General features: G+C 44.6%; 2 protein-coding genes across 2 annotated transcripts; both read right to left on the bottom strand.

The window, feature by feature from the left end:
* Window positions 1-2,827: 2,827 nt before the first annotated feature.
* LOC145658578 (tyrosine-protein kinase BAZ1B-like) lies at window positions 2,828-16,544 on the bottom strand. The gene is made up of 19 exons (XM_081716029.1): window positions 15,781-16,544; window positions 13,331-13,447; window positions 12,673-12,817; window positions 12,219-12,408; window positions 11,716-12,035; window positions 11,206-11,394; window positions 9,610-11,083; window positions 8,566-8,704; window positions 8,027-8,181; window positions 7,646-7,766; window positions 7,296-7,394; window positions 7,020-7,197; window positions 6,545-6,730; window positions 6,251-6,398; window positions 5,578-5,725; window positions 5,313-5,422; window positions 5,015-5,202; window positions 4,653-4,759; window positions 2,828-4,314 (listed from the first exon to the last, which is right to left on the bottom strand). Exons 1-19 carry the CDS (start codon window positions 15,897-15,899, stop codon window positions 3,612-3,614), a joined length of 4,836 nt encoding a protein of 1,611 aa, XP_081572155.1. The 5' UTR covers window positions 15,900-16,544; the 3' UTR covers window positions 2,828-3,611.
* Window positions 16,545-17,398: 854 nt separating this feature from the next.
* On the bottom strand, window positions 17,399-21,998 carry bcl7bb (BAF chromatin remodeling complex subunit BCL7B b). The gene is made up of 6 exons (XM_081716595.1): window positions 21,812-21,998; window positions 21,122-21,197; window positions 20,941-21,043; window positions 20,347-20,520; window positions 19,416-19,495; window positions 17,399-19,251 (listed from the first exon to the last, which is right to left on the bottom strand). The coding sequence occupies exons 1-6, from the start codon at window positions 21,901-21,903 to the stop codon at window positions 19,180-19,182; spliced, it is 597 nt and encodes a 198-aa protein (XP_081572721.1). The 5' UTR covers window positions 21,904-21,998; the 3' UTR covers window positions 17,399-19,179.
* Window positions 21,999-22,417: the final 419 nt, after the last annotated feature.

The following is a 22,417-nucleotide window of genomic DNA, read 5'->3' as shown; positions in this document are numbered from 1 at the left end:
CCCTCTGTGGGAAGCTCGGCGGCCAGGCAGGCTGGACAGAGGCATGGGAAACGATAATTACCTGGTGCCACCTGAGAGCTCCAAGCAAAATACCATTGCCTGTAATTAAAGGAACGAAAGGAGGCCCCCCCCCACCATTCTTCCCAGTGCTCCATTCATGGCCGGAGGCCCCTGATGCATGCGGAGAGTAGACGTTATTAAGTTATTAAAACAAACAAAAAAAACAGAGCATCTTTCTTGAGGAGGGATAAACCTCATCTGCATGTTACGGCCACGGCACTTTCACGCCTCTTTAGTGACCCAGAAGCTCTGCCAAGGTACACTTTTTCTTTGGATGAAACTTCATTTTTGTAGCACGTGTAACCAATGGCTCCTTTATAACTTCCTCTTTGCTGGAAACTCAGCAAGGAAGGACCAAGGCAAACTATGAACATTGTTCAGGGTTTTATTAAAAAGAGAGAGAGCAAAAGCCACAACATTGGGTCAGGTCCCTAAGTTGGCCCTCTCCTCCCCATGGCGATAATAGTTTATAACTGGCATTGATGACTGATGGACTGGGGACACCATCTACAAAAGAAAAAATCTAAAACTAAACACACCAACAAAAAACGAACACAAAAAAGAGTCTACATTAAAATCTACTATAGTGGCCACCTTGTTTTTTCTAATTAATTTGAATGTAAAACTCGGAAGCACCTGCATATGTGATCCGGGCAGGGGGAACTGTCAGGTAAGAAACAAAGTTTTTCAGATGGGTTGATTTTTAAAAAAATCCACATCACGGTCCCTCTGTAGGATACTGTCTCATGCAGCCCAGCAGTAGCCAGCAAATGGCATTGGTTATGACCACTGTCCTTCACATCCTCTGGTCAGCAGCTGAAGACCATACTGCTGAGAGCCACAACATTGTAGGCTTTGGTCTGAACGTGTGTGCTATTGTTTTATTCATTTAGCTATTTCTATAATGGACAATTCATCAATTATGACTTTGTTGTTATAGAATGCACACATTTGGGTCTAAATTGAGTAATAATGCCTGTAATGTGAATGGAGCAAGAGAATGCTCTGGTTAGACGGCATTAACGGCTGCAGCATGTCAGCTGTACATACGCGTGCAAACCCAGCTCTGTCTGGTGGGTCCTTCACCCTGGGAAGAAAGACTCCACACACATTCATACGTCTCTTTGCACTGCCTCTCAAGCCCAAAACCACTGCACCTCCAGAGCATTCCGTTCGGTTTCCGCATGTTTCAAATTCACACTGGAAACTGAAACCCTTCTATATATAACATACACCATAATGTTCATATTAAAATATCTTATTAAAACAAAACAGCATTTACACATGAAGGCAAAGCCAAAAGTTGGACATGGAGCATAAAATCAAAAAATATTAAAAAGGTTTCTCAAAACCGACTTTGTATAATTCATGACATGTATTCCTGAAGTGTCCCAGAACGTGAACACCAATCTAAGATCGGACTCCTCCCACTTCACACTGATCTTAATCACAAGAGAATACAGAGAACTTATTTAAGAGCAGTCAGCCTGTGCCAGTGGTCTGTTTACATCACCCCAGGGTCATATGCACCAAACATTTCACAATAAAAGCCTGGAACTTGGGCAGTTAATGCTAATCACATGCTGACAAAGGCTGATGAACAAGACTCTTCTTCTGAAATAGTTAAGTTTCCACACAGACACTCACACACACATACATACATTTTTTATTTATATATATATATATATATATATATATATATATATATATATATATATATATATATATATATATATATATATATATGAGAGAGCTAGAGCACTGTGACTAATCCGAGTTGGAAACGCAGCTACAAATAAATAGTGTGAAGGTTTGGATAGAGTAGGTGAGAACAGGTTTATGTTCATGAAGTGTTCTGCCCATTAATATATAGTGGACCAAACCAACTTCTGTTTACAAGGTCAAGAGAGAGATTTCTCTTCATACACACTACAAAGGCAAAGGCAAAGGATAATCGTTAATGAAAGACTGCCATCTGCAGGTCAATATGGGGTAATGACGCATGAACTATCCAGTTTTTTCCCCTTTAAAGGCACAACTTCACAAGACTGCGGTTTTGCGGTTCCATCTCCTGTAGAGGTGATTACTCTTGGTACAGAACATGAGACAGATCCATGCAAACCGTGCTCTGCAGGACAGCAGGAACAGGCAGGGCACTCCAGGCTCATGTGATTGTCATGCAGACCCTTGTGAGACAACAGAGAGCCATTCTGGTTCTAATGCCTAAGGGGTAAACCTGAACTTAGACATGATCAAACTTTCAAACTACCATATCAAATAATAACAACAATAATCCTGAAAATCATTTTGGGCTCCTCCAAAGAATGGGTGGCTAATTTTCACCGTTTATTGTAAAACTGAAATATAAGAATGACTGAAAAAAAACAATATGGCAGCAATATTTATATAAATTAAAGGGAAAAAAACAAAACAAAACAAAACAAAAAAACAAACACACTCTGATCAATGTGACCACCCTCCACCTTTTGGACAAAGTCTTGCACACCCCGACGGCAAATAACACTTCCTACACATCCACAGGGGTGCACCGATACTATTGATGCAACAAACAGTATCGCAATACTCAGCACCATATTCTCTACTGCCTTTTTCCATCTGCTTGTCTTCAAAGACTTTTAAAATTCGCAGGTAAAGTCTAGGTAAGGTCTAGGTAAAACTGTGTCAATGCAATAAAAAAAATCTGAGGTTTTACTGTTATTGTGCTCATAATCATTTAGAAGAAAAGATCCAAACCCATCAGACACGATTTCAGCTATAGCAAATGCTTTATTCATTTGTATTGTTCTCTGAAAAATGAAATAACATTATTAAAGAAAAAAATATTTTGGTGCTGGTTGTCCCCATGATGATTGAGTGACGTATCGGTACACCAAAAAAACAAAAACAAACAAACCCCACAAAAGAAACAAAAAACAAAGCAAAACAAAACAAATAAACCAAGATAGAATTTTTATTCTAGAGTATCACTTATCATCTAAAATGCTCTAGAATTTTCAATTACAGCTGAGCTGCTTTTTGTCACTGGCTTTGATTAGCTGCCACACCTGACACTGACAATCAAATGAGGCATAGATAGGTGGCAATGTACCCCAATAGCTAATTCCCCCCACCCCCTCCCCAACATTAAGTGGCTTATGGTCAAATTATTTATTTTTTAAAAAAGAAGAAAAAAAAAAGGGGAAAAAAAGTGTCTTTTAGGAGCTCACAGAGATCATCACATCAGATATCATAAATTTCCTGGTTGAGAAAAAGAAGTCACCAGCAATAAATGACTTACAAATATAAATCAGTTTCTTTTGCATTTGTCAATATGAACATAAAACATCAAAAAGTCTAATAAACCAGGAAAAAAGGATAAAAAAAACAAACAAAAAAAAAAACCTCTATTTGGGGGCAGTTAGGGAGGTTTCTGTAGTGAGAACGGGTCCAGCCTGCCTTGTGGGGCGGCTGCAGACAGGAGCGGAAGGAATCTTGTTTGTAAGGAACACCCCCCCCCCCAAAAAAAAACCCCCCACACACCACCCTGGACTTTAAAGCGAGCGTTTCTGCTTCTTGGAATGTCGCTGGTTGACCGAGTCCTCGTCACTGCTTGGCTCCGCCTCCTGTACTGCTCTCGTCACCGCCCTCCTTGAGCCAGTCCTCCTGTTCTCCCTCTCGCTGTCGCTTTCATCTTCCCGATAGTCCTTCCGTGTCACCATGGTCACTGTCCGCTTGCTCCGCCTCCTGCCTGCCGCCTCCTCCTCCTCCTCCTCCTCCTCGTCCTCCTCTTCCTCACTCTCCACCCGTTTACGCACACGCCCACCGTGCCCCACTCCCCGCCCTCCACTGCCACTCTCCTCCCGGCCTCTGGTTGGCGGTCTGCCCCGCTTGCCGTTCTGCATCTTCCTTCCCCCTTTCTCATCGTCCTCGTCCTCTTCTTCGTCGTCCTCCTCCTCGTCCCGGCGAAGGGGCAGGGCACGCTTGCGGACGCGGCGACGCAGGTAACTCACCCCCGGCAGGATCTTCCTCAGGAGCTCAGTGAAGGTCTGCTCCGTGCGCACCACAGACTGCAGCACACTGCTCCCAGGCTGGTTGTACTCCTCGGCATTGGAGAACACCAGCTTCATGTCCTCGATGAAGTCGTGCGTGCCACGGTACTGCGAGGACTGGAACTTGCTCTGCATGGTGCTGAAGTCCATGGGCGAGACGATGATGTCCTGGTAGTCCTCAGCCTCCTCTGCTGACACAGGCTCTCTGGGGGGGAAACAGAGAACAGATTGGGAAGGGCACACGGAGCTTTTATTGAAGCACACTGGCTTATGTAACTATGGAATACCTAATAGCGGGCCAGGTGCTCAAAGTACACGCACAAAAAACCAACAACAAAAAAGTGTGTTATTGCAGCCTTTGATATTAGCACTGCAAAGACCATTACTGCAACAGTGATTACCAATGATATGCTGTGTGAGTGTAATAATAATAATAATAATAATAATAATTATTATTATTATTATTATTATTATTATTATTATTATTATTATTATTAGTTGCATTTATATAGAGCCTCTCAAACTCAAGGTACACGTCTGTACCTAAAGGGCCAGCTGTAACGGAATTTTATCAGCTTCTGCAGGATCTCCTCACACTTCTCAAGCTCCTGCGCTTGCCTGCTCCCTCCGAATCTGGAGGTCTGCCGTACCTGCAGAAAAACACATCCAGGTTTTACCCCCAGTTCAGCGACTGAACCCCGAACCCCAGTGCCTGAAAACGAACCAGAGCAAAACCGCACAATAGCAGTGCTCCAAGAAACAGAAGTATTGCTGAAACATCTAGAGATCTAGTTAAACTCAACCGCAGGCATGTTTCTTCTCTGGTATATGTGAATGCATGTGTGCGCACCCCCCCCCACCCCCACCCCCACACACACACCCCCACACACCACTGGGTTCCTCACCAGTTCGTCGATATCTGCTGGGTTGCTTGGACCCACCCGCGATTTCAGAGCGTTTCTCGGCGAGGGTTTCGAGGCATGCTTAGCTGTTTTCAGTGCAGGTTTAGCACTGGGAAGGGAGTGTTTCTTGGATAGCGACTTGCTCTGGACTTTAGTCCGCAGGAACGACTTCAGCTTCTTCCTCGGCCTCACTGGGAAACGCAAACATGGAAGCAGACAAGAATTAGGGCTGCACGAGTGGGTGACGGTCACCAGCTGACGGGAAAACCGTGTGAGAGTCATCCGAGTGATGAGGACTCACAGCTGTGCCCCGTGTCCCTCTGTTCCTCTTCCTCAGATTCTTCATCATCCAACTCATCCTCATCGTCCTCATCTTCTTCCTCCTCTTCTTCAGAGTCTTCATTATAGTTCCTGTCACACAGATGCAGGAAGTTTGGGTTGAGTGTGTACGTGTGTGTGTGTGTGTGTGTGTGTGTGTGTGTGTGTTACACAGGACAGCTCAAGTAGATGTGTGTGTATTTCCTCATGAACGTGTGACCGCATGTAAAGGAGTGGGTGGGTCTTACCTGCCACGAGAATAGCGGCGAGCGATGGTTGGCTGACAGGCTGGGCAGAGCCACTCCCCCTCGGGTATGCGGTAAAGCACCGGCCGCAGACAGAACAGGTGGAAGGCCTTATTACACTCATCACACAGAATCAACTTATCATCCTCTCCTACGGGCACAGAGACGGGAAAGAGAGGGAAAGAGAGATTTTAGTAAAGACCGTTATCAAATTGACTAAACGAACATACCTTTATTTTTTAAAAATGCCTCCATAAAGCTAAGATAGCACTGCATGAAGTCCTGCAACATCTGCAGCGGGAGGAGATCTGAGTAATCTTCTCGTGTGTAGGACATCCTGCGTTCTAGCTGCGTATGGGGTGAGGACCAATCTGATTTTCAGCACCCATCAACCTCCATGCTGGTTTACAATCATCTCTCCCCAGACAGATCCTCCATTTGCACTTCCACCATCGTGCCCTTCCTCCTTAACCTAACTAGCTACACTTGCTCATGAATGCAGGAGGTCATTATCCTCTCTCTCAACGTTCCTCCCTGCCCTCATCAGACACTCTGTTTCTCCCTGTCTGTCTGTCTGTCTCTCGGCCTCTCTGTGAGTTAAGTCTCTCCCTCTCTCTCTCTCCACCTGGCTGCATGCCCGCCTCTCTCCAAGTCCTGTTTTCCGGGAGCAGCTCACCTTTCTTGCGACACACTTTGCAGCGTGCGTTCTCCGCGGACATGTCCCACTTGATGCAGGCGTCGAGCATGCCAAGGAGCACATGCATGCGTGAGAAGGTCTGCGCCTCACGGATCGCCACCTTCCACTTCTCCACTGCCGTCGCCACCTGCAGGTGGAGGGGCGGAAAGGCAGAACAAAAGGATGAGCGGGACAAAGCTACTGGCTCTCATGGATGTGGAGAGGGGCCACAGAGGGCCACTCGAAGTGAGGTACCAGTGCGCTAGCACGCAGACACAGAGACAAGACACACACCCGGGCTTCCTCTGCCAGTTTCTTCTCCTCATCCACCTCTTCGGGCTTCCCACTCCCCTCCAACACTTCCTTCTTTTTCTTCTTCTGCTTGGGAGCCATGAAGCCCTGCAGGAACTTCTTTATCACACTCTCCTGCAGCGTGATCACACACTCACCAAAGTCCCTCAGCTTCTCCAGGTCTCGCACCTTATAAAACAAACAAATAAACACACACTCTCAAAGGTTTCAGGAGAAACCATAGCAGAGAGAGAGAGAGAAAAAACATAACACACTGGACAAACACCATTATCTAGCTGTCACAAACAAACCTGCCTGCTGGACTAGTTTCAGTACATCTATTACAGTTCATATTTGTCATTAAACATTGTTACTGCCCATACTAAACATTATACTTTTGCACTCTTACTTTTTGCATCCATCCACAAAACTAGCAAACATCACAGGCAGAGATTTACACAAGCCCCGCCCCCCTCACCTGCTCCTCGAAGTCGGCCGTGTCTTCCATGAAGCCCAGGCCACCCTTCTGCAGGCGGGACGCCACCTCTATTATATCACTGCGTAGGTAGCGGATGAGCTCCTGGTATCCGTCACAGGGCCTCAGACGTATACTGCCCTTCCGACTCAGGTGCATGGAGTGCACGATGTCCTGGAACCTGCCGGGGGGTGGGTGGGCAAAGGTGCTGTGTATAGCAGCTAAAACACCATCTGTCTGTGTGTGTGTGTGTGTGTGTGTGTGTGTGAGAGAACTCACTTGAGTTCCAGATTCAGTTTCAATTCACTCTCCCGCACACCCTGTGAGTGGAGGCTTTCTAGAAGCTCTTCAAAATCTTTTGTGGTGTCACACACAAACCTGCAAGGAGAGAGAATCTCCTATAAGCACCATGCACTGCACACACGAGCACACAGAACACTGGCCAACCAAGTTAAAAATGAAAAATAAAAGCCTAAAACTCGTCTTGGCCTCTGTGTGTTGCCATTAACCAGAAGGCAGTCTGTGGGCTTATGGGTAATCTACACATCACCCAACCAAGATACAAAAAATGACAGACAGAAATAGACCAACATGCCCTTTTAGTACAAAGACCAATTTTTTTTCAATACCAGAGGTTTTGGCCTTGTTTGGGCACAGTGGTCTCTATGCAGGTCTCAGGAGCTGGCACCCCCTGCTGGCCACTCTCATTAGTGATGCTGGCAATACTTTCATCATCTTCCTTCTCCCCATCTACACAAAAGAACAAAGAATATTCAGATAATCTAGAACATTTAGACATAGAATATAAAACTAGGACATTTACTATTAACAGTAGCTTAAACTAGTATGATTGTCAGGATGAGCTTTCTGTGTAAAGGACAAAAAAAAAAAAAGAAAAAGTTCCCCGTTTGATGCATGTGTCAGAACTCCCAACACTACAAAATTCCCCCCACCACTACACATGCCTGATTTTTGATGGATCTAGTCCCCAAGGAAAAGGCCCCACCCACCCTCCATATCCTCCTCTTTCTTCATCTCGTCTTCATCGTCCTCTTCGTCCTCGTCCTCTTCCTCAGGCACAAGGGTGAAGCAGTACTCGATGGTGTCATGTACCCAGCCCTTTTCTATGTACAGCCCTGGGACCACGTCAGAGAACAGCCAGTACCTGCGCACAGCAACACTACTAAAGTTTGCCCGCCACTACAACGTCCCAATCACTCGGTACACTCTACTGTTATAACAGAGTGTCACGCTTCAGTGTAGCTAAGCCTTTTAGACATCGCCTACTGCTGTTAAAAACGTAATATTCTTTTCATTGCAAGCTGGTACGAGAACACGTGCCTCGATCTAGCTGTGATCGTGCACAGAAACCGGCTGTAGTAAGGTGATAGTTGCACGCATCAGCTGTAGTAGGGCACGTGTGTATAAACCATGTGTAGTAAGGTGTGCAGTGTATGAACTAGGTGTACTAAAGTAAAGGTGTAGCGAGTGTGGTAAGGAGAGGGGTGTGTGTAGCAGGTGTGATAAGAGTAAGGTGGGGTGCCTGTACCGGTTGTGGTTGCGGTCGGTGCCTAACGGTATTCTCCTCATGACCAGCTTGGCCTTGGTGATGCCGTCCTGGAAGGCCCTCTCTGCAGCGGCTCTCTGCTTCCGCAAACGCTCCTCCTCCGCCTCCTTCTCCATACGTTCTACACACACACACACACACACACAGGGCATCAATAACAATGATTCAAAATATACATCCGTATATACACACACAGGCAGTAGTCTTCAAGAGTGTATGAAATTACATCCCCACAAACTTCCAACTCTCCCGATCACACACAGACATGGTTATTAGTCTATTAATACTCTGCTGTTGAGCCAGTGTTGTCTTCCATTTGCCCTCTTCTGTTGGACCCCCCCCCCCCCCTGCACACTTCAGTCAGACATTACTGATGTTGCTATAGTGCCTTGCTTACACCAGGGCTCCCACTCCAAGTCAGATGTCAAATTCCCTGACTTTGCCCTGTCACTGAAGAAAAAGCTGAATTTCCATGACTTAAACGGAACGACGGGCCGTCTTTGTATGGACGCAGTAAAATCAAGTAACCATAACAACCACTCACACAATATGAGAAAGGCCTGAAAATAGCATTCTGATGTTCTAAATGGCAACTAAAATTCAAAGGTGCTTCAAACAAAATTCCCTCATATTCCATGACTTGACCCCTAATGATCACATACCATGCATGACCTTTCATGTCTGGGAGAGAAAATTCAATGACATTCCAGAAATTTCATGACCTGTGGGAACCCTGTTACACTCAATTTCAGGACAACTCCGCCTGGACTACGGCTGCACAAGACTGGAACCCTTTTCTCAGGACCTCACTGGCAAGATCACCAGGTGCAGGCTACAGGCAGACACCCCTCATCTGCCTGTGGTCCCGCATGTTCACCCTGCCAGGACTCTAGCTCCTGGTTACAGGACACTGACTACTCAAACAGCGAACCACATCAACTCAACTCTGTCTGTGTCGCCGAAGCCACTGCACACTACCGTATTTCCACCTCTCCGCCTGTTCTTCCTTTCCATCCCCCCCCTCACCTTTATTCTGTCGTTCCATTTCTTCCTTCTCCTTCTTGGCCTGAATGGCCATCAGCCGGCGACTCTTCACCGTGCTGATCATGTCCTCAGGCTCCGCCTTGACCTTGGGTGCCTCCTTCTTGACTCCGCCCTCCTTCTTCTTCTCGGCCTTGCTGGCCGCCTCCTCAGGCTTGGCCGCCGCCCCCTGCCCCTTGGCCTCCAGCAGCTCCTTGCGACGCTGTTTCTCGGCACGCCGGCGGATGTTGGCCTCCTTGAGCGTGGCTAGCCGCTCTTTCCAGAGCTCGGCGGAGCGCTGCTGTACGGCATCCACATGGTCTTGCACTGAGTACGTCATCAGGATGCGGTGGCACAGTGCCACCAGCAGCCCCACCTTCTCCGCCGGCGTCAACTCGAACACCTCGGCCGTCTCCAGACGCTCCAGCATAGCGGCGCTCACCACGTCGTCGTAGCCGCCGGCGGTGGACGCAGTCGGCCACTGGTCGGACCCACGGGCGCTCTCGTCACACTGCGCGTCTGACGGTCGCAAGCACAGGCGCACCAGCTCCGACACAGAGTGCATGGTGAGCGGGATCTCGGAGAGCGGCATGTCCAGCTCACTGTAGGCCTCCGCTAGCTCGTCCTGCAACAGGGTCTGTAGCAGCACCACCAACACGCGGTTCAGGTAGAGGAAGCCAGCCTTGTCAGCCGCCAGCGCTTCCATCAGCATCTGGCTCGTGATTGGGTACTGGTCGTCAGGCATCAGCAGCTCAGCGTAGCAGCTCAGGAAGTCCGCCACCATGGCCACATCGCCGAACAGCGTGTTGGGCAGGCCGTCGGGCATGTCCACCAGGCGGAAGGCAGGAAGCGTCCGGCCCGCCAGCTCCTGGTCCTCGTAGCGACGCTGCTGCTCGCGGCGCAGCTGCATCTCCCTCTCGCGACGCTCCTTCGCCTTCTCACGCAGCTTCTCCTTCACCTCCTCCCGCTTCTTGCGTATGGCCTCCTGCTTCTCCTCGTCGCTCAGCAGGGCCCAGCGACGCCGCTCCTCCAGGCGCTCCCAGCGCTTTTGCACCAGCTCCCGGAGCTCCTCGGGGAGCCGCCCACGGTCCTCCACCGACAGTGTCTTAGCTGCCCGCGTTACCATGGAGGACAGTGCATTCTTCTTGTCCTCCTTGCCCTTGTTCTCCTTGTAGAAGCGCAGCAGGTGCAGTGCCATGGGTGGCAGAGGTTTGCCCAGCTTCGGCGTGCCAGGGCCTGAGCTCCGCACCCTCTTCTTGGGGCTGCCCGAGGCCGGGGGGCTCTTCGCCAGGTCCAGCAGGGTCATTTGCTTCATTTTGGGCTTCTTGGAGCTCCCGGAGCCCTTCTCGTCTTTTTTGGAGTGTTTCTGGCCACCTGGCGACTTGCGATTCTTCTTCGCCTCGGTGAGCTTCTTGCTCTCTGATTTCTTGGGAGTGCCAGAATTCTTCACCTTCAGCGGAGAACCGTTCACTTTCTTCACCTGAAGGCATGCGAACAAAGTTAATCAGTTCAAACGAGAAGAATCCAAAAAGAAAACTGGTCTATCTACACAAGAACATCATTCCCAGGTGGCGTGGTCCTCGGTGTGAGAAATAGTGTTACCTGCATGTTTCCCCAGAGCGTGGGGCTCAGAGGCATGTTCTGAGAGTCGCTCTTCTTCTTCCTCTTCTTCCCCTTCTCGTTCACGCCATCCATCTCGGCTCCAGACTCAGCCATCTTCAGCCTCTTGTTGGGTTTCCCATCTGGAGAGCTGAGACTCTTTCTCTTAGATGAGGGGTTTTCCGCCAAAAACTACACACACACACACACACACACACACACACACACACACACACACACACACACACACACACACACACACACACACACACACACACACACAGCATACAAAAGGAACACAAAATGTTGTGTTGCATACTTTTGTTATTCTGAATACTTTGTGTTAGTTTTTAAAAGCTTTGCATTTCTATAATTGTTTTTCCCGTTGAAGCTCCCATACGACCAAACTTACGACAGAACAGTAAGAGCTTTTGAACAGTCCACATCAAGTACAGTGCTAACCTAGGCCAACTGTATCGACTGCTTGGGCGACATCAGTGACTACATACTAACCTTATGTGGGTCTAAGAGGAAGTCGCTGAATTTGCTGGGCAGGTTGAACTTTTTGACCAGCTCGTCCTCCACAACCCAGGGGGCGCTCTCTCCTGTGCCGAGCCTGAGTGCATAGTGTCTGATGAAGTAGCGCATGATCTCTTTGTTGGGCGGCCTCTCTGTCCTGAAGAGGCTGTCCGCCGGCACATCGCTGATCACTTTGTCTTCATCGAGCAGCTTCACGTCATATTTGTGGGGCAGGAATTTAGGCATCACCCACTTCTTCTTCTCTTCCTTCATACTGGTGGGGAGCTTTCTGGGTGAGCGGCGTGCACGATCGCCTGCTCAGAAGGAAGAAAAGCACACCCACACATGTTGAAGAGGAGCACACACACAAACATCCACTCACAAACATAAGGTGCATCTTATATCATGCAACAGCTCAGATGCGTCCCAGAATGCCAGTGGTCTTCGTGGCAGCCCTGGAGGACGTGGAGAAGGGTCACGCTTTGCGGGTGACTCACACAGGCTGTCTCTCCTGTTCTCCTCCTCTTTGGGCTGCTCCTTCTTCTGGATCTCCTGGCTAGCATTCTCTTTGTCGCTGGAGGGGGAATCGCATGCTCCTTCCAGCTTCTTCTCAGCGGTCTCCTCTGGAGTGGCTTCCAATGGATGGATTTTCACCACCTTCACCCGCAAACTTTTATCCTTACCAAGCTGAGAGAGAGATTTTTATTTTTAACAAAGACCTTCATTCAACTGACTTCGCAGTTATACCATTCTTGTGTTTTATTATATTTAAAAAGCGCATCACTTCTATAATGAGCCTCCCCATTATCATTGAAGACACAGACAGATAAACATGTCCAGACATTTTTCAACATGGGCTTAGGGAAGTAGAGGTAAATGAATCATGGGAAATTACTCTCTCTATGGTGATGTTCTAGCGCATTAAATAATAATTAAAAAAAAGACTCTGACCAGGAAGTCACACTCCTCTGCGACAGCGTACTTGGTGAGGATTTCCACCCAGGCCAGATCCACCAGTTTGTCCAGAGACACTGTGTTGTGGTGTACAATCTCCAGAACTGGTTTCTCAAACCACACAGGGTACTCTTCCTGCAGTCTGGGACAACAAAATTACCAAAGCAATGAGGAACATTTTACTTATTTTATTTTATTTTTTAAACCGCACACGTTTCAAAAATAATTTCATGTTGAAGTGGTTTAGTGACCTAGCAGAAAGTTTTCACAAAGCACTGGGAGAGAAAGCTCAGATTTTTAGTTCAATAGCTGCGTAAATGTGTCAGGGAATCTAAGATTAAACATCAAGCCAAGAAAGCAAGCAGTGCAAAGTTGTTATGGAAACCAAATAAAATGGATACAATTACAAAATGATATTTCTTATATAGGCCAGCAGAGGGTGCAAATCTAAATTAAAAATAACAGCTCTGCACCAGTGTCAAAGGCGCACAAATCTATCCTACATTTTTCCTGCAAATGTCCGACGTGACGAATGAGTGTGCAAGTTATGCGAATAACCAGCGTGAATGGGCCATGTTTTTGATGGGGAGATTTCTAATTAGTTCAAGTTTCTCTTGCATGCCCGTGTTGATTCTCATGCACTTTTGTGACTCACAGCTCAGTGACCTCCTGCTCCTCCTCCCAGGCCTCCATGTGCGTGAGCTGGCTGCTGCCCGTGCTTTTACACGTCCAGATCCGCTCACTGTACCTCTGCATCCGCACATCATACTCTCTGAGCGCATCCGTTAAGGACAAAAGACTGGCGGAGGGCGTGCGTGTGGGGGGGACAAACGCACAGACAGAGACACACACCTGTCTTTAAAAAAAAAAAAGGGGGACCTATCCAAGAACAAGTTGAATTACCTGGAGAACAAAGGCACAAGGACTGCCAACTACTTATATTGATATTTGCTGGATACATATAAACTATATTAATTATACATACACACACCAGTCAATATATACCAAAGGTTTGGACACACCTGAATGAATATATGGGTTGTTTTTTTTTTTACAGTCTTAAAGGCAGTTAATCTAATGTTTTAGGCTTAAATTTGTTTCTAAGACAATGATAAATAGTGAAAGCCTACATAAAAATTCTAGCCTACATAAAAATATAAAATTTAAAAAACCAGTCCAATTTTTTTTTAAAAAGAATAAAATAAAATAAAAAAATACAACTGAATTTACTCAGCCCACTTTGCAAATAATTTTTGTCCAGAACTTTAGTCCCTCACCCCATGAGTACTCAGTGTGTGAGAATTTCTTGAAGACCTCACTTACACAAACACACCCAGACAGACAGAATAAAAATTCCAGTCAAAACTTTGAGAGCCCTCTGACTCCTAAAAGCTATGCTGCATAACCAGGGTAATGACTGGACTGACGCTGTATTGAGTCCAATCAGATGGCGCTCTGTAGCATGGGCCTGGAGAGAGAGCATGAGCCTTCATTCATAATTAATACCAGGAGCTCAATAATTAAAAGGCAGAATACTAGCCCAACCTCTAACGAGGGTACACTTTTAAATGATGTGCTGGAACTATAAAACCTTTAAATTGGAGAGATGATAGTTTAACACACAACCATTAACTTCCTTTAAAGGTTGCTCAATACAAGGCACAACACAAGTCAACCTGATTTTACTCTAGAAAACCATTCTGAAATGGAATAATTCTCAGTGTCCACCTTCCATGTTTTTAATGCCTTCTAGTGGTATTTGTATCACCTGAAACAACGCACAGCAAAGGGTTTGTCTTAATTTTGTCTGCTAAAAGAATTTTGCATCACTTATTGCCCAAGACAGGCAAGCACATGGTGATAAAACGATGGGAAATCCCCAAACCCCATTATATAAAGTGATTAAAAACACAGGTACGCCAGAAGATCCATGAAATATCTGTGTGCATCTGTTCAAAACAATGCTTTAGAAGCTTTATAAACAAGACACCCCCCCCCCCCCCCCAAAAAAAAAAAAAAACAATAAGAAGAAATTGTTTGACAGGTACCTGTTCAATCTCGTGCTGGTCAGTGCGACTATTCAGACACCAAGCAACCATAGGCTTTACGCAGGAAACATGATTTAGTCTATCACTGCTCATCTGTGCAAACGTACTTCACCATAACAGAGATCAACTCAAAGTTAAAGGGATGTAGCGATTTAAACGTCAGAAACCCGTGCCTCACCAACTCAACACGCGTGCTACAGCACTTCCCTGTTCAATGACAAAACTCAGACACGATAACTTTTCTTTCTATTTTAGAATAGCTATCTAGTCAAATACCTACCAAATTAGAGACCTCGAGCAAAGATACAAAATACAAGCCTGATAGCTAGGTAGCTAGTTATCTTTAGCCAAGTGCCAGTGCATCTTCACGGACGTAACCCAAAGGCGTAGCAAGTAAGGGAGCACATTTTCCTGAAGACATGACAAACGAAACTGCAACATCAAAGGTCTGACGCGTCATTAGCAAAAAGCTAACGGATCCCATCCATAGCCTGTGCGTCTAGCTATCTTATTTGGCTTTGCTAGCTACATAGCAACTCTCGTAGGATTCAATGTGTAAGGCACATCCAGTTAGTCTCTGCACTGCCCCTGTGTATCTTGCACAAACTGGAGACATGGCAGATCCTAGTGTAAAGCGAGTTAGCAAGCAGTCATAGCTATACTGCCTTGAATAGTCCCGGTGTTAAATGTTAATGCTTGCTAATGTTAGCTCGGTTCAGACCAACATAAACGTGGTGCCCAAGTCCGGCAGAGTAGTTTTTCTTGATTAGCCATTTCGACCATATCGCTAAATTGGCCGACCTCTTTAAATAAAGTCTCGATGACATTTTCACATTAGCTAGCCGGTTAGCTTCAATGAGAAGCATCACTGAGGATAACCTATCGTATGCTAATCAGGAAAACAATCACAAAAGCGAAACATAAACCGTCCTGATATATTTTAAAAAGAGGTCATTAGAGAAATTGAAGGTTATGAACTGGGTAGCTATACATTTTCTGGCATACCATTGTCGTGAAGCGACAGAGCCAGGAAGCCCTGCCTTGAGAGAAAGGATACTCTTTGTTCCTGAAGGCCTCCTTGGTGTGTCCGATGATGTAGACTTCTTCTCCTGGGCCTGGCGCCTCGGCGAGCGGCTTCGCTAGCGGGTAGGGCTTCCGGCCCAGCAATGGTGCCATCGTAACTCGCAAGTGACAGCGACGATGAACTAATAAATAAAGCTCCTTTTACCGCAAAAAAACACGTCAAAATACTGCACAACCATGAACTCCAGATTCCTACAAGAACACAAAGCGCTTCCCAACGGTTTTTCCGACATTCAACGCGTCGCTAGCATCAAGCTAGGCTAGCGTCTTAGCTGTCGCTGAAAAACAATAACAGGACTCTTCGGGTTAGTATTCCCCTCGCCGCCTTGCTCTGGTTACTCGAAGGGCCGGCTGTGTCATAGCTAGCTATTTAGCTAACATCCTGCTCTTAAAAAGAGACGGCGTCAATTTCTCTTGGCTTAAACTGGTGTTTAAAGAGGAAACTTCTGCAAGCCGGGATGGAAACGCTACTGCCGCCTCCGAGGCGCTCGTCAGCGGTATGGCGCGCTTTCTAAACTGTCCCAGTGTGCACTTGGGCCTCTTCTCCGCGTGATGAAGATTCGTTTTCTGTTCCGTTCTGAGTTTCTTGGGCTTCCTAAGGCAGCCGTGGGATATATCAGCTATTCGTTATAAATAACAAATAAGAGACAGAATGCTTGATTGAAAAAGGGCGGGAGATCCTACTTCACCGGCAACATACCGCACAACCCCAAAACTCCGTTACCCCGGCAGCAAGCGGCGTCTCAGAGCTTTATCCCGCCTACCTCAATCACCAATTGGCTCCCCTCATACGACTCCCGAAGCGGGGAACTCTTATTGGTAAACATTGCTGTCAACTATTTTATCCACGCCACCTTTATCAGTGCGACCCTGAAAGGAAATGGAGCGACGGAGAGTGTTCGGTTGGAAAGGAAGGGTAAAGGTCAGATGGAGCCAAACCACTATGAATGATAACTTTACGACTAATTCTAAACTGACAGATTGTCGAATCCCGTCTACCAGAAGACACATACTTCCTGAACAATGTCATGTTTTAGGGCTATTTTAAAATCTGCGGAAAGGGGGCAGTATTGTAGAGGTCAAAGAAACAATAGAACAGACGAATCCCGATACTTATTCTCTCTTTTCTCTTTCTTGCTAAACATGCAACGATTAAACCGCAGTTTTCGATTAGGCACAGCTATTGGATTCAGCCCGTTACTCAAGTTTCCAATCGAAACAGCGTTCTGAATATATGGGTGAACCGTGGCCTAAACAACCCTCCATTAATTAATGCCTTATTATAATGCTATAAGATTAACTAACCTATGTAGGTATTATACTTCATTTGGCATATTAACACAAATAACTGTTGTGTTCACTATATGTAATAAACAAATAACCATTAATGATATAGTGCAACCATACAGTATAATTACATTCACCAATACAAAAGAAAACGTTTGACTATTAAATCTCCACTCTTTCCTGCTGGAAAATACTGTATATGTATACACATGCCAATAGTAAACTTTTCCTTTTACCAGCTGTTGGAAATACATTTCTTATGGAGTTCTTCTGTAACTCAATTCAATAAAAATTCTTGCTTTAACAATGGTTCAAATAGCATTTTATTTAAAATAGGAAGGAAGAACTGGCAAACCATCCATTTTATTTTCTGAAGTGCCAAGTACTACAAGAAATGTTAACAAAGTGATAAGGCAATTAACACCATTAGTAGATTATGCAGCTGAATGAGCAGTGATCATTTTTGAAGGCCACAAAGAGACCTCTTGATGTCATCAAAGCGGACTTCATGGTTTGGATTGTTGCTCACATATGACAAGAATCAGTCGGTGATGGTTATCTTGTTAATAATTAGCTAAGCTATAATGTTAGTTAAGTGAATCTTAATGGAAAGAGTTACCAGATTTAGCACAATATGGTATATCCCATGTATTTTACCTAAACATTTGATTTGCATTATTAGTTTGATGTTTGTAAACGTATGGGTAGATGTCAAACACAAGTTATAGTCTGATCATCACCAACTTTTATTTTTCTATAGCAAAATATTTTTACAAAGACAATGGAAATACCATCATATATACAATAAAATACAAGGCATGTAAAACATAAAGACCTTCATCCTTGTAATGTAAGCCTGCAAATGGCCACCTCGACTCATTACTATATATAAAATATTGTATATGCACTAAAGCAACAATGCGGTATCACTGCAAGTGGCTGGTCAGTGCTGCAAAAAGCATGAGTAGGTCTGAATGACTGTGTGCACCACACAATACACTGCATATTTACTATGGCCACTCCCCTATCAGTACACTCTTAGGGTGTACTGCAAGAGTTTGTACTACAAGGGCAGAGATTTTCAGCTAACAAGCTATCTTTTTCCTTTAGTTTAGTTTACAGGACCTGAGTCAAGGCTGCACTGTATGCACAGAAACACTTTAACGTGATCATATTGCTAAATACAGTGTTATGCCCTGCAATATATTAAAAACACAGCGGTAAAGCCTTGATTGTTAAAGAGTAGCCTGCATTTTTTCTTCACCAAAATGATTCACATTTGTTGGATTGTGTGAATGCTGTGATCCAGCAAAACAACCACAGAACACCTGGAGCATGTGAGGCTGGATGTTCAGAGCACACAATTAAAATGTGCATGATGCAGCATTTTGTGATATCAGTGTTACAATGGCCAGTACTCTGATAATAATTTACAAATTATATGCTGCGCAGCTCTACCTGAGTCCATCCTAAAATAATTATATTAAGCTGAACTCAACCTTTGCTGAAGTTAGCTTGTTAACCAATAAATCTGACTTGTTAAATATGTGTGTTTGCTGTTTTGGCCATTATAGACAGGGGCCTTAAAAATGTAATTTTCTCTCTTTTTTTTTGCATGCAATAAAACAATTTAATAAATCCACAAATACAATGGGACTGAAAGAAATTATTTTGCTAAACACTATTATATAAAAGCCAAAAGAAAACATGGTACAAATAGGAACTTAAATGCCTTGAAATGCACATTACACCATGAAACATTATACTGTTTACGTTTCCTCTCAAGTTCATTTGTATATACAGTAAATGCAACACTAAAGACTTCCTTCAAGTAAATATTTTGTTACAGAAATATCAAACCTTTGGGAAAAATGGCATTCCAAGCATTTTAGAGCTTGTGCCTTTCAGCTATTTATAGTTTTGTATTTCTTTTTATAATCACGTGCTAATTTTAGAAAATCACCTCTATGAGATGACGTTTTCTTTCCTTGTCAAGTTCAAATGCAGCCAGCAGACACTTAGAGGACAAAATGGCTGCCCATTTCAGTTGAATGTGCCCAGGAAACCTAACTTCATCACAGAGCTACTAACTTAGACCTGATTTTTCCTCTGTGCAAACTCTTTTCAATGGTGGAGCAATTGCCACTTCTTCGTCTTCCTGTAAATGCAATAATGTAATAAGCAATAAGTTATATCTGTGATTGACAAAAAAAGTAATAAATTACATTTAATTGTTCAAAAATCTAAATATAGTATATAAGGAACCGGTATATGGATAATGTGTCATACATGAGTGTTAACTGGGAGATGACTGAATACTACCTGAGCAGACAGGGGTAGCAAATCCTCTTTTATCAGAGTCGGTGGTTCGTCTGTCAGTTCACTGCTGATCACTGACGGCTCTATATGCGGGAGATGGTGATAAAAAGAACACACTCTCAGGGGACAGATGGACTCTTAATTAAGAAGTATCAGATACAATACGTTTAGCATGCATCAGCATATTTTGGAACAATAATTGCTGCTCACACTACTCATATGATGTGTTAGGCTGGGTGGTGCAAGCAGTGTACCCCTCCCCCCCCCCCAGCCGGCTTACTACACACTCACTGCATATTATTAGACTGGGTGCAGGATTTGTGTACTCTGTTAATAGCCATAATGGATTACGTAGAGTGCTATATGTTTCCCACTTCACACTAGAGGTAATGTCACTTCAGGTGTATTTAAGCCATTAGTAAACTAGGCTGAATTTTTCCTGTTACACCTCAATAAAGACTAACACATGCACCAGCCCTGTAATAATTAACACTTACCTTGTACCTACACTCATTGGACTCTTGATTATCTGATAGGTGATTTTATGAATAAACAGTTACAGCCTGTAACATCTTGGCCAGCACAGTTCATCAGCCCCCCTCCACCGGGTTCATCATTAGTCAAGTTTTTACACACACCAGTGCCATTGCTGATCTCAGAGCAGCTGTGGCTCCAAACATCACTCCAGCCAACAACAGCCACTTGGTCAGACACTGAACACTGAGGAACATGTTGAGAATATCTAACATAAACTGAGCATCGGCAACACATGGGGTGTAGTCTTATAGTTTCCAACTGTACACATACAAAGCCCTTCTTTAAACATTTCCTATAAAGTGGGTAAGTGATGGATATGGGTATATATAAATAAGAGGTAGGGTAAAGACATTATTGTCATCACAGAAGCAGCGTCTGAGTCTTTGGCCCGTCTTACCCTCCATGGTCTCCTGTCCCAGGGTGGGAGGCTGGGAGTCCTCTGTGCGGTAGTAGGCTGCGTGGCTGGGGCTGACTGCTCCGCTAGCGTGCAGCGGGCTGGAGTTACTGCTGCTGCCCACCTTGTTGTTAGACTGATATGCATCCGACATGAAGCTTAGGTTGCTGTTGTCATCTGTTCAGCAAAATTGTTTATTGAAGTTAAATATTTAAAAGAGAAGGTTTTTGGTTTTTACAACTGGTGATTCAGAGATATTTTTTTTAAATTATAGACTCAGCAGAAAGGTCACAAAAGCATGGACCTTACTAACTGTTACATTTAATGGGCATATGCAGTGAAACTTAAAATGACATCTAACAGGAGTCTGAAATATTTTCCCTTGTGCACACAATGAAACAGCAACAGATACAATAACACTGAAAGAAAATTCTTTATGTATTAAAAGTTATTATTAAAGGTATTAAATAAAAATATATAAACTAGTGAAAATAAATGTTTTAATACAAAGGAATTGCTATTTTATGCATCAAAAGGCTATGACAAGCTTTTTCATGTGTCACTGCAGTGTAATATGCTCAGCCTCAAGGTTATTACCTTGGAAATCCAGTAAGACTGAACGAGCATTTTCCAGTACCACATCTGTAGGAAAACCTTTCAGTTCCCTCACTGTCCCACCTGGCCCTTTCGACTTAAATATCTGAGAAGGAGAGAGATGGAACACCAATGTGAGATGTGTTCAAATATTGCAGTGACATACTCGCTTTAGAGCTCACACCTGTTTGGTCTCTGTTACAGGGACCCACTTAAAGATCCGCAAGGATGTGTCACCCACAGTAACCCACTTCTTCTCCCTGTAGGAAAAAGTATCACATATTCAGCATAATTAAAGATTTACAGAATGTATGAAAATTGTGAAAAGAAATGAGGCCTGACTGTCTGCAATGTTTGAAAAACAGATATATTTCTAAGCACTGCTACCATGAAATCCCAAAATAACAAAGAACCAATAGACAACTCTTTATCTACTCAGCAGTGTTGCGGTCTAGATTTCTTTCAGAGACACTGCATAAAAATGGGATGTACCTAGCGATAGAGATACACAGCTTGTGTATTATTCGATTCTGGCGGGTCCGAACGCACCAGAGACCTCTACGCCATCTCGTCCCAGATACCGAACCTGCAGCCCCGCCACACAGCTGGCTAGTTACACTCCCGAGGAAGACGACTATTCTACGGCTATAACACGCGTTATAACGTGCTGAAACGTGCGTTTGCCACTGACATTTACAAGACACGCCCACCCCCCCTCAATTTGCATGACGTCCAAGGGTGGTTATTGGCTCAGCGCTTATCGTTAACTTGTCATTCAAGTATTTGTCCCTCCCAGGCCGCACTGAAGTTTGTGTTTCGTGGCTAGCTATCGTTGACAGAAAGAAACTTAACCGTCTTTGGATTTGCAGCTTACCATCTACGGACCCTTTCGATCGCTGCCATCACTTTCTTGATATCATCTTTTGCACGGCTTCTTGTCTCCGCCCGTACTGATCGTCCCGACATTTTTGACGAGTTATATTAGTTTGTCAAGATGTCCCTCTTTTCGTCTACCCTCTGCTGCCTGCGATTTGTCTGTCCGCATAGTTCGTAGTCTCGCGAGGTTTCATTATCCGCTCCGCACTCTCGTTAGAGGAACTTTTTTTTTTTTTTTTTTAGTCTAACAATAAGGATGTGTTGCCGCCTAGCAGTTCAATAATCATGTAAACGTAGGTAGTTAGCATACCCATAGCGCATGTTAAATATGGAAAACCTTAATTTACTTGGCAATAGGTAGTTTTCTTTAAAAATGTAATCATAATAAATATATGTATTCAGAAGGTTACTTTTAAAATGTATTTTACTACAGATTACATGTCCTCAAATTGGTAACATCCTCTATTAGATTACTCAAAACGAGTAATGCATTTTAAAAACTCTGGATTACTTCAGCATTGCCCAAGACGATGTTGATGTAATATAGTATTTAAAATTGTACTAATTTTAATTACATTTAAGTCACATGTACTACATATTCAGT

Source organism: Electrophorus electricus, chromosome 6, assembly GCF_041902795.1.
Source record: "Electrophorus electricus isolate QZ-2024a chromosome 6, ASM4190279v1, whole genome shotgun sequence".
NCBI classification, from domain to species: domain Eukaryota; kingdom Metazoa; phylum Chordata; class Actinopteri; order Gymnotiformes; family Gymnotidae; genus Electrophorus; species Electrophorus electricus.
This window is presented reverse-complemented; position numbering and strand designations above follow the sequence as displayed.

Coding starts and splice junctions, on each gene's coding strand:
- LOC145658578 (XM_081716029.1), bottom strand. CDS start 15,899: ATGGCACCATTGCTGGGCCGGAAGCCCTACCCGCTAGCGAAGCCGCTC. Junction 13,448..15,780: donor GAGGCCTTCAGGAACAAAGA/GTATCCTTTCTC, acceptor GGATGCGCTCAG/AGAGTATGATGTGCGGATGC. Junction 4,315..4,652: donor CGTTACAGCTGGCCCTTTAG/GTACAGACGTGT, acceptor TTTCCCCCCCAG/AGAGCCTGTGTCAGCAGAGG.
- bcl7bb (XM_081716595.1), bottom strand. CDS start 21,903: ATGTCGGGACGATCAGTACGGGCGGAGACAAGAAGCCGTGCAAAAGAT. Junction 21,044..21,121: donor CTGTAACAGAGACCAAACAG/GTGTGAGCTCTA, acceptor TCTCCTTCTCAG/ATATTTAAGTCGAAAGGGCC. Junction 19,496..20,346: donor GGGACAGGAGACCATGGAGG/GTAAGACGGGCC, acceptor TCCCGCATATAG/AGCCGTCAGTGATCAGCAGT.